At 38.9% G+C, this 15,758-nt stretch overlaps 1 protein-coding gene across 1 annotated transcript; it reads left to right on the forward strand.

Annotated features, from left to right (window-relative positions):
- The first annotated feature begins 6,128 nt into the window (after positions 1-6,128).
- Positions 6,129-8,404, forward strand: LOC145822000 (uncharacterized). The gene is made up of 8 exons (XM_082918571.1): positions 6,129-6,264; positions 6,397-6,697; positions 6,797-6,826; positions 6,915-7,165; positions 7,246-7,452; positions 7,532-7,621; positions 7,717-7,803; positions 7,899-8,404. Exons 2-8 carry the CDS (start codon positions 6,403-6,405, stop codon positions 8,307-8,309), a joined length of 1,371 nt encoding a protein of 456 aa, XP_082774697.1. The 5' UTR covers positions 6,129-6,264; positions 6,397-6,402; the 3' UTR covers positions 8,310-8,404.
- The last annotated feature ends 7,354 nt before the right edge of the window (positions 8,405-15,758 follow it).

Here is a 15,758-nt window from a genome sequence, read left to right on the forward strand (position 1 = left end):
GGAGGGAGTGAATGTGATGACGAATCACGATTGTATTTTACTGTTTCATAGGCACATTCAGCTGTGAATTGGATTACGTGGCATTTTTTGATTGGGTGTCTTCGACATGCTCGTGGGTCAAAGATATTTTGGGTGATTCTTTATACTTATCTTTAATTCGTCTGGATGGAACAGGCTTGCTCCAGCTAGTTAGCTTCATTATGAATTACGTGGCATTTTTTGATTGGGTGTCTTCCACATTTTTCATTTGTAGGCCCTGAAAATTTAAAAATTAAATACTCAAGAAAGAAGAAAGAAAAATAAAACATTAAACCTCACTTTTAAGCCAGTAACAAATGAGGATGCTTTTCTTCTTATTGCTTAGTGTCTCATATTAATAATAAAAATTAAATACAACATATAATTAATTAAAATAAAGTTATTGAGTAGAAAAAAAAGAGAGAAATTGTAAATTATGTTTAATTTTCATAAATAATTACATTTAAATGGTAAAATTTATGACTCAAACACTACAAGAAAAGAGGGCAAAAAAGACGGAATTATTAGCGACGGCGCGATCCCCGTCGCAAAAAATGGTATTTTGCGACGGCAAAACAAACCGTCGCAAAAAAGTAGTTTTAGCGACGGCGTTTAACCGTCGGTAATAAACTGCACGGGCGAGTATGAAAATCAGGAACTATTAGCGACGGCAATGTTGAACCGTCGGGAAAAAAAACTATTTGAGACGGCAAAAAGTTTGCTGTCGCAAATACTCGACCATTTGCGACGGCAAATATCCGTCGCAAAAAAGTATTATTAAAACGGCGTCGTTTGTTAATCGTTTTGTATAATTTGCGACGGTGTAAACCTTACCGTCGCAAAAAGTAAAAAAACATTTTCCCCCCTCTTCCCTCTCATCTTGCCGCTCGGTTCCATCGCAAAATCCCTAAAATTGATTTGAAGCACAAAATCCCTAAAATCCCTAGCGGTGTCCGATAGAAATCCCTCTCATCTTGCCGCTCAATTTTCCCCCAAAATCCCCAAACCAGCGACGGGCGACCGGCGACGAACGGCGAAGGCCAGCGGTGGTGCGGTGGTGCGGCGACGACGAACGGCGAAGGGCTAGCGGCGGTGCTTCGACGACGACAGCAACTCTGGTATGCTCTCTCTCTCTCTCTCTCTCTCTCTGCATATATATATATATATATATATATGTATGTATGTATCTGCTCCATTATGTTTTCAATAGTATGCTCAGATATGGAATTGTGGAGTGTCAAAGGGTTCTCGTCATGTGAAATAAGTTACTGGAAAAAATCTTAATTTCTCAAATCAAGTGATGCTTTTTCTGTGTTTTAGTAAGTAATTGTGAATTACTTAGAGAAACATTTGAAGATGATTTGTCATTGAAATTCCATTTTGCTATGTTTATTATAAGAACTTGACTGGTGCATTTGATCTCGAATGAAGTGGCAGTACTGGCATTTTTTATTGCTTTTGGTAAAGCTAAAAAATCTTCTATATTGCACACCTCAATCACTAATTTTATAAAATTAGTTTTGGTACCAGTAAAGTATTTTCAGAATGTTAATAAAGGAATTTAACAATATTAGGATTTAGCTTACAAGTATAACTGTGTGTGTGTGTGTGTGTGTGTGTGTGTGTGCATGGTGAGTGTGCTTAAAAAATATCAGCAGAATTTGATCCTTTAGATTTTTTGTCACTGCCGAGAAGCTGCAAAATGTAAATTGGAGATACAACATATTGATCTAATCTTTGAGGTTTTGAAGTTCTAAATTTCTGAATAATCTAAAAACCTTGGTTTAGGCTTTTAGCAGCTAGACATCCACCACTCATCGTGTGTTGCACACACTGTTAGTTTGTGAATAGGTTTCAAATTGGCAATATAGCCTCTCTCTCTCTCACACACACACACACACACACACACACACACACACACACATGTATTTAAATGTATGTAAGGCTTATTTTCTCCAATAATCTGACTTATTTAAATGTATGTAAGGCTTATTTAAATGTATGTAAGGCTTATTTTCTCCAATAATAGAATAATATGTTTATTTTATAAGTTTATCTGTAGGAAGATATATTGATCTGATAATTATAATAAAATAATTTTGTTGTATTTATTTTTTTAATAATGAACAATTTATTTTCAAAATAATATTCTTTTTTAAAACATAAATACGATGAAATTATATTGTTATAATTATCAAATTAATCTAATTTTTATTATAAATGATCTACACACCTATACCTTCAAAAAGATCGAGTCATTAAAACACATTGGGCCATATTAATGTAGAAATCAAAATAAATTCATGAGACCAGATTGGACTGATTCATTCTGTACCATGAACCAGACCCCCAACGAATTTACTCTGGAGATATTAGGCATCAATTATAATGTTATATCATTCTTTTAAATTTTTATATGATTATAATATACACATTCATGTTAAACATGTAATATGACATACATGATATATGTCCATAATTAAGTTTTGAACAAATAGATAAATAAAATAATACACCATCAGTAAAGTCCCCTTTCCTTGTTATCCTTTTACTCAATTTACTTTTCTTTTGGAGCTTTGGAATGGATAGCTATATTCATTTCTATGGAATGGAAGTGTACTACTTGTTTTGATAGATGAGGGTGTAATACGTAGGTATTATATTTAGAGTTACTTTGATGAGATATTTTTGTGGATGTCTACAGATGATGGATAAGAGTTGGATTGATTTGCCAAATAGGATGTCGAGCGAATACATTAATGGGATTGATGAATTCCTTGTGTTTGCCTACACCAATAGGGTTGAAGGTTCGATGATCAGTTGTCCGTGTAGGAAGTGTGAGAATCGATACTATTTTGTACGAGAGGGTGTACGGGAGCATTTGATTTTGAATGGTTTTTTTAAAAAATACAAACATTGGATTAATCATGGGGAATCTTACGTATCTGTACATGGAAATCGAGAGAATGAAACATTAGCTAATTTAGACATTGGGGATGATATGATTGGAATGATACAAGGGGCTATGGGAAATCCACATGCCGGTACAAGTGTTGAGGGTGATGACCCACAGGGGCCTGATCCCCATGCATCTGAATCCCAGCTCGGTCCAAATGCAGAGACTGCAAAGTATTTCAAACTTCTTCAAGATGCACAAAGTGAATTGTATCCGGGTTGTCAGAAGTTCACATCTTTGTCATTCATTGTTCGACTTCTACATTTGAAGGTGCTTAATCAGTGGACAGACAAGTCTGTTGACATGTTGCTTGAGTTATTGAATGAGGCGTTCCCGTTGGGTGTAAAACTACCGGACTCATATTATAAAGCTCAAAAGGTCACAACAGATTTGGGCTTTACGTATGAGACGTGGGATGCATGTCCCAACAGTTGCATGTTGTTTCGAAACGAGGACGCCAATCTTGATAAATGTGTCATATGCAACAGTTCTAGATGGAAATCAAATGGTGATGGTGGTTCAAATGGTCCTAACAAAGGTGGCAAACAAATAGCTGCAAAACAGATGAGGTATTTTCCTTTAAAGCCAAGGTTGCAGAGGTTGTTTATGTCATCCAAGACGGCCAAGTTCATGAGATGGCATGCAGAGGAACGAACTGATGATGGCGTCTTCAGGCATCCTGCTGACTCCCTTGCATGGAAAGATTTTGACCGTCGGAATATTGACTTTAGTAATGATTGCCGAAGTGTAAGGCTTGGCTTAGCATCTGATGGTTTTAACCCATTCAGGACGATGAATATAGTTCATAGCACTTGGCCTGTTGTGCTCATTCCATACAACTTGCCGCCATGGATGTGCATGAAGCAACAATTTCTAATTTTGTCCGTGCTTATTGACGGCCCGAAAGGACCTGGTGACAAGATTGATGTGTATATGCAACCGTTAATTGAGGAGTTGAACGAACTATGGAATGAGGGTGTGTCAACATTTGATGCATCAACAAATCAAATGTTTCAAATGCATGCAGCTTTACTGTGGACAATTAGTGATTTTCCTGCATACGCAAACTTGTCAGGATGGAGCACTAAAGGCGAATATGCATGTCCTTGTTGTAATACGGAAACTACATCGTGTTGGTTGAAGCATAGTAGGAAACAATCATACTTGGGTCATCGCAGATTTTTACCTACTGGCCATAAATTCCGGAAGGATAAAGTATCATTTGATGGTAGTCGGGAAGTCAGACTCAAACCAAAATTGTTGTCTGGAACTGAGATGTTGCTACAATTAGAATCTGAGGGTATTTTAACCCAATACAAGAGGGATGACCTTAAGGAGAGGCATAGGAGACAGGTAGAGAAGGAGAAAGTTGGACATCGCACCCATAGTTGGAAGAAAAAGAGTATCTTTTATGAATTGCCATATTGGGAGCACAATCTAATAAGACACAACCTCGATGTGATGCATATAGAGAAGAATGTTTGTGATAATGTGTTGTGGACAATATTAGGGGTTGCAGGAAAATCGAAGGATGGTGTTAATGCTCGGCGTGATTTACAAGATATGAATATTAGAAAACCCCTACATTTGCAGTTAAGAGGGTCGAATAAAGCCTATTTACCACCAGCACAATTCACGATGACCAAGGATGAAAAAGATTTGTTCTTGAAAGTGTTGAAGGAAGTAAGAGTTCCCGACGGGTATTCATCCAATATATCACGTCGTGTGCGCTCACATGATAGAAGTATTGGGGGTCTTAAGAGCCACGATAGTCATATTCTGATGCAACAACTTATTCCATTGGCTATTCGAAGATCGTTACCAAAGAATGTAATTGAACCCTTGATTGAATTGAGCAATTTCTTTAGACAATTGTGTTCGAAAGTGAATCGTGCGACGGATTTGCAATATATTCAAGATCGTATCGCTCTAACACTTTGTCATCTAGAGAAAATATTTCCTCCGAGTTTTTTTGATATAATGGAGCACTTGCCTATACATCTAGCTGATGAAGCCTTATTGGGTGGAGCGATTCAGTTTCGATGGATGTATCCAATTGAGAGGTATCTTCTTACTTTGAAGCAATACGTGCGTAATAGAGCTCATCCTGAAGGATCAATTGCTAAAGGATATCTTATGGAAGAATGCATGATTTTTTGTGCACAATATCTTAATGATGTGGAAACCAAATCTAGTCGACCCGTGAGAAACTATAGTGGTGCTGATAATTTGGGTCATGCTATTGGTGAAAACACAAGCTTTTATCTTGATAATACTTCTTGGGTACAAGCTCATCGGTACATCTTATTCAATACAAGCGCGGTTCAACCATTCATAAAGTAGGTTAAGTCACTCACTCAATATGTTATTATGTTTTATTGAATTTTCAACAAAATTTTTTGTATTGCTAAAATCTCAATCTACACAGCAAACACCTTGAAGTACTTCAGCTCAAAATGCCTCGTGTCGACGATCATCAGCTTCGGCGTGAACATTTTGAAACTTTTCACATTTGGTTCAAGGAACATGTATGTATTTAACTCTATAGATTCTAGTTACTTAAGTCGAACTACATTTAAATTTTACATTTTCGTGTTAAATAGGTCCAAACTTTGCGAAGGACTACTGATGTCATATTTTCTGAAGAGATTATTCTATTGGCAAATGGTCCTCATAACCTGGCAAGGAGGTTCAACGGGTATATACTGAATGGGTTTCGGTATCGAGTAAAGGCCATGGATGATCGTCGAGCCACACAAAATTGTGGTGTAGCTTTGAAGGCAGATACCATAAGTTATGCTAGTCGAAAAGACAAGAATCCTCGTGTGGGGTCTGTGTACTATTATGGACAATTGACAGATATTGTTGAGCTTCGATATTCCAATGAGAAGAAACATGTGTTGTTTAAGTGTGATTGGATTGACAATATTCACGGAAAAAAAGAAGATGTCTTCAATTTCACGTTGGTAAACTTCAATCATTTGTTGTACCGAGATGATCGAATTACCAATGAACCTTTCATCTTGGCGTCCCAAGCAGAGCAAGTTTGGTACGTTGCAGACCCGTTACAACCAGACTGGCAAGTCGTGGTGAAGATGTCTCAAAGAGGTTTATTTGATATGAGTTCGACTGATCCACAAATCGAGCCATACAAAAGCCAACAATTGGAAGAAAATATAATGCTTCGTGATGAAGAAGTTGGTTGGGTGAGGGAAGCCGCAGAAGGGGAAACAGTTGATGTTCAAATAGGCTGATATTTAATCAACATTAGTAATTCAATTAAGGCAAAGGTTGTAGTTAATCATCAATTTCTTAATTTACTTTGTCTTTGTAATTGTATTAGTTCAATTAATGTCATATTATAGTTGATGACAACCCATTGTCTATGTTTCTAATGTCAATTAATGTTATATTGCTTGCAGATTATTATGGGAAGGAAGAGGAAGCCTGATCATCCCCGGCGCATGATGTCTGATGTGCTACATAACAGGACATCAGTAGCACCACCATCAGAGGACGCATCACATCGGCCACCATCGGAGGGGCCATTAGTGCCACCACCATCTGAGGGGCCATTAGTACCACCGCATCGACCACCATCAGTGGCACCACAGCAGCTACCATGTACTCAGCCCCCACGCCTACCATCGGTGCGTCCACCATCAGTGGCACCACAGCAGCTAGCATCCCGACTAGAGTCATCAGCTTATGAGCTATCCGCAGGTATATAAATTTGCCATTTTTTTTGTATGAAAATTATTTAAACATACATTTATTTATGCTCATTATATATAACTTGTTTATTCTCATTGAATTTTGCAGACCCTTCGTCTTCTTCACAGCCTACATCAGGTATAAGAATTCGATTTGTATTCACATAATTTAAATTTGCATTTGTTTATTACCGTTGCATATTGTTTATTGTTTTTGTATCTCGCAGGTCATGTTAGTTCTTCATCAATCTCGACTAGGCGTGGTAGAGGATGTGCCAAGGGCATTAAAGAGTGGGGTACTGGTAAAAAGCTGGACATACAATTTGATGAAAATTACTGCCCAATAGGGGATAACGTCGCTAAGTTAACTACTCAACTTGGCATCATTGTGCGGAATGGTAACATTGTTCCTCTTACTTTTCTTGACTGGAACAATGTGCCTGATGATATTGTTGATGCTATCTGGAAGGATGTGAAGGTAAAAGTATATTTTTGACCACAAATTCGAATTCCAAAATTGTGTTATTATTATTTACACTTTGAAATTGTGTTTTATAGGACAATTTGAATATATGTCCAGAGGAGTACAAGCCAATCTGCATGAAAAACTGCAACAGCATATGGAAGGATCACAAGAACAAGATTAAGGTTAAGTATTTCAAGCCTAGAAGTTCTGATCCTAATCTGAAGGATGATGTTCCTTTGCACATTGTGCCAAGCCAGTGGGAAGAACTTGTGGAGTATTGGCGTACCTCTGATGCTGAGGTATACAAATAATTTATATTTATGATATGTAAACATACAAATCATATTTACATACTTACATTTGTTGAACCTGTTATAGAAAATTGCAAGTAGGAATGCTAAAAATCGGCGAGCTCACGGCATAGCTCATACCACAGGGCGTACTAGTTTCTCTCAGATACGACATGAGGTTTACATTTTATTGTTTTATTTTTGTATATAAATAAACATTGAATATTTGCAAATTATTTGGATTCTAATTTTTATATTTCTAAAAAAATGTAGATGACCAATAACGGGAAGTCTACTGATAAGATGAATGTTTGGCTTATGACACGTAGAGCAGATGACCCAGAGGTTATCCAGACCTTGGTAGTTTCCAAACACCTTTGATTGTATTTGAAGTTTATTTTATGTGTGTCAACCATCTTAATTTGGCATATACTTGTATGTCTTATTCAATACAGGATGAGTTTAATCGTCAACTCTCTATGCTACCTGAGGATGGTCAGACTTTGGAGGCTAGGAATGCCATTTTCCATGAGTTGATAGGTCATGACGGACATGGATATTGTCGCACATACGGGAGAATTGTGCCTCGGAGAGCGGTGTATAAAGATGGTGCTGGGCCATCACAGTCAACACCCCAACCATCGACTATTGAGCAGATCACGCAGCAGGTTCGTGCAGAGCTAAGGGATGAGTTGAAGGAGGAGCTACGAGCAGAGTTCTCTACACATTTACAGCAGATGAGAGCTGAGATGATGGCGTTTGTGTCACAAGGGGCGAGTGTGGATCCCAACAGACAGGTTCGATATAAATTAAATTGTTTGATAGTTCAATTTTCACACAAGATTATGTATAAAATTCGAATATGATTAACACATTATGCATTGACTATCATAGGTTCCTGATGCATCGAGTGGCCACCGGGCATTTAGGGAATCTGCAGAAGATGAGAATCCATATACACCACCACCAGAAGATCAGGTATAAAATGTATCTTTGCATTCTTTACGTTGTAAGTTAAGAGACTTGTGGGAAAATATGAGACGGTTTGGCACGAAACTTGGCACACACGACCGCCTAGGCACGAGAGACTTGTGGGAGAAGACGGGGCTCGAATCGGGTTCCCGGTTTTGGAGTTAGAGCCGGATTTCACTTTAGGCAAACTAGTTTCTTAAGAAACTTGAACTCGAGGTGTTAACGCCCCAAAATCACTAAACGGCGTCGGTTTGGCACGAAACGTGGCACACACGATAGCCTAGGCACGAGAGACTTGTGGGAGAAGACGGGGCTCGAATCGGGTTCCCGGTTTGGGAGTTAGAGTCGGATTTCGGTCTAGTCAAACTAGTTTCTTAAGAAACTTGAAATCGAGGTGTTAACGCCCCAAAATCACCAAACGGCGTCGGTTTGGCACGAAACTTGGCACACACGACCGCCTAGGCACGAGAGACTTGTGGGAGAAGACGGGGCTCGAATCGGGTTCCCGGTTTTGGAGTTAGAGCCGGATTTCACTTTAGGCAAACTAGTTTCTTAAGAAACTTGAACTCGAGGTGTTAACGCCCCAAAATCACTAAACGGCGTCGGTTTGGCACGAAACTTGGCACACACGACAGCCTAGGCACGAGAGACTTGTGGGAGAAGACGGGGCTCGAATCGGGTTCCCGGTTTGGGAGTTAGAGTCGGATTTCGGTCTAGTCAAACTAGTTTCTTAAGAAACTTGAAATCGAGGTGTTAACGCCCCAAAATCACCAAACGGCGTCGGTTTGGCACGAAACTTGGCACACACGACCGCCTAGGCACGAGAGACTTGTGGGAGAAGACGGGGCTCGAATCGGGTTCCCGGTTTTGGAGTTAGAGCCGGATTTCACTTTAGGCAAACTAGTTTCTTAAGAAACTTGAACTCGAGGTGTTAACGCCCCAAAATCACTAAACGGCGTCGGTTTGGCACGAAACTTGGCACACACGACCGCCTAGGCACGAGAGACTTGTGGGAGAAGACGGGGCTCGAATCGGGTTCCCGGTTTGGGAGTTAGAGTCGGATTTCGGTCTAGTCAAACTAGTTTCTTAAGAAACTTGAAATCGAGGTGTTAACGCCCCAAAATCACCAAACGGCGTCGGTTTGGCACGAAACTTGGCACACACGACCGCCTAGGCACGAGAGACTTGTGGGAGAAGACGGGGCTCGAATCGGGTTCCCGATTTTGGAGTTAGAGCCGGATTTCACTTTAGGCAAACTAGTTTCTTAAGAAACTTGAACTCGAGGTGTTAACGCCCCAAAATCACCAAACGGCGTCGGTTTGGCACGAAACTTGGCACACACGACCGCCTAGGCACGAGAGACTTGTGGGAGAAGACGGGGCTCAAATCGGGTTCCCGGTTTGGGAGTTAGAGTCGGATTTCGGTCTAGTCAAACTAGTTTCTTAAGAAACTTGAAATCGAGGTGTTAACGCCCCAAAATCACCAAACGGCGTCGGTTTGGCACGAAACTTGGCACACACGACCGCCTAGGTACGAGAGACTTGTGGGAGAAGACGGGGCTCGAATCGGGTTCCCGATTTTGGAGTTAGAGCCGGATTTCACTTTAGGCAAACTAGTTTCTTAAGAAACTTGAACTCGAGGTGTTAACGCCCCAAAATCACCAAACAGCGTCGGTTTGGCACGAAACTTGGCACACACGACCGCCTAGGCACGAGAGACTTGTGGGAGAAGACGGGGATCGAATCGGGTTCCCGGTTTGGAGTTAGAGCCGGATTTCACTTTAGGCAAACTAGTTTCTTAAGAAACTTGAACTCGAGGTGTTAACGCCCCAAAATCACCAAACGGCGTCGGTTTGGCACGAAACTTGGCACACACGACCGCCTAGGCACGAGAGACTTGTGGGAGAAGACGGCGCTCGAATCGGGTTCCCGGTTTTGGAGTTAGAGCCGGATTTCACTTTAGGCAAACTAGTTTCTTAAGAAACTTGAACTCGAGGTGTTAACGCCCCAAAATCACCAAACGGCGTCGGTTTGGCACGAAACTTGGCACACACGACCGCCTAGGCACGAGAGACTTGTGGGAGAAGACGGCGCTCGAATCGGGTTCCCGGTTTTGGAGTTAGAGCCGGATTTCACTTTAGGCAAACTAGTTTCTTAAGAAACTTGAACTCGAGGTGTTAACGCCCCAAAATCACTAAACGGCGTCGGTTTGGCACGAAACTTGGCACACACGACCGCCTAGGCACGAGAGACTTGTGGGAGAAGACGGGGCTCGAATCGGGTTCCCGGTTTGGGAGTTAGAGTCGGATTTCGGTCTAGTCAAACTAGTTTCTTAAGAAACTTGAAATCGAGGTGTTAACGCCCCAAAATCACCAAACGGCGTCGGTTTGGCACGAAACTTGGCACACACGACCGCCTAGGCACGAGAGACTTGTGGGAGAAGACGGGGCTCGAATCGAGTTCCCGATTTTGGAGTTAGAGCCGGATTTCACTTTAGGCAAACTAGTTTCTTAAGAAACTTGAACTCGAGGTGTTAACGCCCCAAAATCACCAAACGGCGTCGGTTTGGCACGAAACTTGGCACACACGACCGCCTAGGCACGAGAGACTTGTGGGAGAAGACGGGGCTCAAATCGGGTTCCCGGTTTGGGAGTTAGAGTCGGATTTCGGTCTAGTCAAACTAGTTTCTTAAGAAACTTGAAATCGAGGTGTTAACGCCCCAAAATCACCAAACGGCGTCGGTTTGGCACGAAACTTGGCACACACGACCGCCTAGGTACGAGAGACTTGTGGGAGAAGACGGGGCTCGAATCGGGTTCCCGGTTTTGGAGTTAGAGCCGGATTTCACTTTAGGCAAACTAGTTTCTTAAGAAACTTGAACTCGAGGTGTTAACGCCCCAAAATCACCAAACGGCGTCGGTTTGGCACGAAACTTGGCACACACGACCGCCTAGGCACGAGAGACTTGTGGGAGAAGACGGGGCTCGAATCGGGTTCCCGGTTTGGAGTTAGAGCCGGATTTCACTTTAGGCAAACTAGTTTCTTAAGAAACTTGAACTCGAGGTGTTAACGCCCCAAAATCACCAAACGGCGTCGGTTTGGCACGAAACTTGGCACACACGACCGCCTAGGCACGAGAGACTTGTGGGAGAAGACGGCGCTCGAATCGGGTTCCCGGTTTTGGAGTTAGAGCCGGATTTCACTTTAGGCAAACTAGTTTCTTAAGAAACTTGAACTCGAGGTGTTAACGCCCCAAAATCACCAAACGGCGTCGGTTTGGCACGAAACTTGGCACACACGACCGCCTAGGCACGAGAGACTTGTGGGAGAAGACGGCGCTCGAATCGGGTTCCCGGTTTTGGAGTTAGAGCCGGATTTCACTTTAGGCAAACTAGTTTCTTAAGAAACTTGAACTCGAGGTGTTAACGCCCCAAAATCACTAAACGGCGTCGGTTTGGCACGAAACTTGGCACACACGACCGCCTAGGCACGAGAGACTTGTGGGAGAAGACGGCGCTCGAATCGGGTTCCCGGTTTGGGAGTTAGAGTCGGATTTCGGTCTAGTCAAAATTATTTACTAAACTATCTTTGTAATTATATAGTAGTTAATTTTTTTATATTTTTCTGTAATTAAAATATTAACACCATTATATTGTTATTAATTACTTTTATTTTGTTTTTTTCAAATATTTCCTTAGTTGCAGTTTGCTTCTTGTGGAATGCGGGCGTATAAAGATTATAACCAGCTTTTATTTTTTGAACCCACGAAGGAAGCAAGACGAAAACTTTTGGTTTTGATTTGATTTTGATTTATGTTATTTAAATTTGTGAACAATATTATGTATGTATTATGCGACATTATGTAGTGGTATAATTTTTATTTCTGTATTGTTATTAATGGAACAACATTATGAATGTTCATCATGTGCCGTCTTTTGTTTATATATGTATTTATATTATTATGTAATTTTTAGATTTTTTTTAGTTATTTTTCATTTAATACAGGTTTTTTTATATTTTTAATTATTTTTGTACGGGGATTTTTTTTTTAAATTTTTTTTTTTGCGACGGCGGAGCTCCCCCGTCGCAAAAAAATGGTATTAATCTTTTTGCGACGGCTCAAATACTGTCGCAAAAGGTAGGTATTAAATTGAGAATAAGACCTTTAGCGACGGATTACGTTCCCGTCGCCAATGGTCATTAGCGACGATGCTTTTACCGACGGGATTAGGCAGTCGACAAAACTACTTTAGCGACGGCAAGTCTCTACCGTCGCAAAAAAACAGATTTTCGTAGTTTTTTGGCGACAGAATTATGCCGTCGCAAAAACAATTGCGACGGCTCTTGCCATCGCTAAAGCCCTTTTGCAACCCCCTCTCTTGCGACCCCCCACCTGCCGTCGCAAAAAACTGATCCTCGTCGCAAAAAACTATTAGCGACGGCGTTTGGAGTATTTGCGACGGCAAAACGCCGTCGCAAAAAACAATTTTTTTTGTAGTGAAAATAAAAACAAAAACAAATACATAGTAAGATCATAGATAGATGAAAAAATTGCACAATTGAAGTTGTAGTGAGGTCATCCTAAACCATTACATGACACTATAATGTTGGTTAGTCAAAATATTGGGACTTTTCTCAAAATAAGTCAAAATACTTAATTATTTTTCAAACAATGCCTAGTTTAGACGGATTTCCCAAAATAAGGTAAACGTGATTACAAATCACGCTTTTACCATTTTTGTGGCCCTGCCGTAAAAAATTTGTAAAATCGTAAAAGCGTGGTTACAAATCACGCTTTTAAGGAAATCTGTTTTTGTGGAGAGAGCATGGCTAGAAACTACGCTTTTAAATAAAATTGTTTTATAACCAAAATATAAAACAAGTAGGGAGGTAGCTCAAATGATAGTGGTCCTCCTTTCCATAAGAGAGGTATGGGGTTCAACTTTTCACATCTCCAAACTCTTGTTTTTTTCAAATTCAATTCAATTTTTTTTTTTTCCTTCCACTTACTCTATACTTTATATATTTATTATGTAATTTTTTTTTTATCAAAAAAAGTAAAACATTTGTTTGGTTAACTAATATTTATAATCAAAATTATATTTACAACAAAAAATAAAATTTTTTAATATTTAAAATATTAAAAAAATATAACCTAAATGTATGAAATATAGTGCACATTAAAATAAATAAATATTTATGTGTTGTATTTTTTTAATATTTTTAATATTTTTTAAAATATTAAAAAAAATTATTTTTTTATTTTAAATATATAATTTTTATTATAAATATTTTATTTTATTTAATAAATATATTTTTAAATATTTTAATTTTTTTGTTATATGTTTAGTTACGATTTGAATGTAGAGTTTTGAAAATAGTGTGAAATTTCGAGTTATGTGTTTGGTTCTGAGGTTTGAAAATAATTTTTTAATTGAGTTTTGAATTATGTATTTGGTTATAATATGAGTGTGGAAATGTGTTTTGAGTTTAAAATATTAAAATTAAAAAATTATATATTTGAAATAAAAAATTATATATTTAAATATTTTATTTTATTATTAAATATATATTTTAAATATTAATGTTTATATTTTATTTTATATATTTAAATATTAATGCTTAAATATTTTATTAATTAAATGTTTTTTATTTATATATATAATTTTTTATTTTAAATATATTTATTTATTTTAATATTTTATTTATGTGTTATATTTTTTTAATTAAATATTTATTTATTTATTTATTTATTTATGGAGGGTAAAATTTATTTAAGGAAAAATTATTTATAAGTCCTATTAGGGAGACTTATATTACATATGGTCCCACTAAAAAACTTATGTTCTCATAAGTGCTGTGGGAAGTTTGTTGACACATTTACCCTCAATATTAGTTATTAATACCATAAATAATAGTAAAACCATATATAGGAAATTGAATGTTACCATAGATCATATCTATATTAACGTAACGTGACACCTACATAAACGTAACGTGACACCTATGATCTATGGTAACATGCAGTTTCCTATAACATGCAGTTTCGTATATAGGAAATTGCATGTTACCATAGATCATATCTACATAAACGTAACGTAACGTGACACCTACATAAACGTAACATGACACCTATGATCTATGGCAACATTCAATTTCCTATATAGAAAATTGAATGTTACCATAGATTATATCTACATAAACGTAACGTGACACCTATGATATAGCGATCCCTGTTTTCCCTTCCTTATTTATTATTTTCCGGACTCGGTTCTGTTGATAGTTGTTGTTGTCAGTATTTCATTCCCGTCCTTTAACTCTTGGTGTTTGAGTTTAGAATTGTCTCGGGCGTGTTTTGAACAGGTTGGTTGAGCGTTTATCCCAACTCTTGTTGCCGAGATTTTTGGTGATCTGCTTGAGCGGGTCTTCTTGCGCTCGAGCGGAGTTTGCACACCTTCAGTAATTTGTCCATCTGCAGAAGTACTGCAGATGTGTTTTTCACGCTCGAGAGGATTTCCTTACGCCCGAGCGCGTCGCGCTCGAGCGGGTATCTTTGCGCTCGAGCGGGTGTTCAATGTCTGTAAAAATACTAGAAGAGTGTAATCTACGCTCGAGCGGAGTTTTATTTGCACTCGAGCGGGTGGAGTTTTGCAGTTGTGTCTTGGCGATCGAGCGAGTATATTTGCGCTCGAGCGGGTCCAGTTTTTGTATTTGACGCTCGAGCGTCCTATTCTCCGCTCAAGCGAGTCATACGTATATCAGTTGGCAGCTGGGTCATTTCAGATCACTTTTTCAACTCTCACTCTCTCTCTTACTTTTCAAAATCTATTTTGAGAGCTTCTCTCACTATATTTCACCTTCTCTCTAAGGTTTGATCTAGTTCTGGTGTGTTTCTAGCCTTGTTCCTTTGTAAAAAGTGTAGAGCTTGGCTTGGGCTATCTATCAATCCGAAAATCTTGGAGTTTGGAGCACTTTCGATTTTCTTCACCTTCTCTTTTGAGCTCTGAATTTGAGGTAGGGATACTACTCATATTTATGGTCTTTGACATAAACTTATTGTCATTTTGATGTAATGTTGAAGTTGGGTAATTGTGGGTGTTAGGGTTTCAATATGAAAAGAGGGGTTTTGTTCTTTTGGGCCAATACATGTGTATTTGGGTCCTAAAATGAGATGGTGGTTGTTTAATGATAATATTTGGACCTTTGGGTCAATATTGGAAAAAGGGAAAAAAAATGCCATATTTGGGTTTTATTGGGTCATTAGTGTAATTAATGACTTTCATTGTGAAATAGTGAAATTGGGAAGTTATGAGAAAGAATGGTGGAGTTGGATTGATTAATCAC

The sequence above is a fragment of the Camellia sinensis genome, chromosome 3 (assembly GCF_055761805.1).
Source record: "Camellia sinensis isolate YWXY chromosome 3, ASM5576180v1, whole genome shotgun sequence".
Taxonomy (NCBI): domain Eukaryota; kingdom Viridiplantae; phylum Streptophyta; class Magnoliopsida; order Ericales; family Theaceae; genus Camellia; species Camellia sinensis.

Coding starts and splice junctions, on each gene's coding strand:
- LOC145822000 (XM_082918571.1), top strand. CDS start 6,403: ATGGGAAGGAAGAGGAAGCCTGATCATCCCCGGCGCATGATGTCTGAT. Junction 7,166..7,245: donor CTATCTGGAAGGATGTGAAG/GTAAAAGTATAT, acceptor TGTGTTTTATAG/GACAATTTGAATATATGTCC. Junction 7,622..7,716: donor TCTCTCAGATACGACATGAG/GTTTACATTTTA, acceptor AAAAAAATGTAG/ATGACCAATAACGGGAAGTC.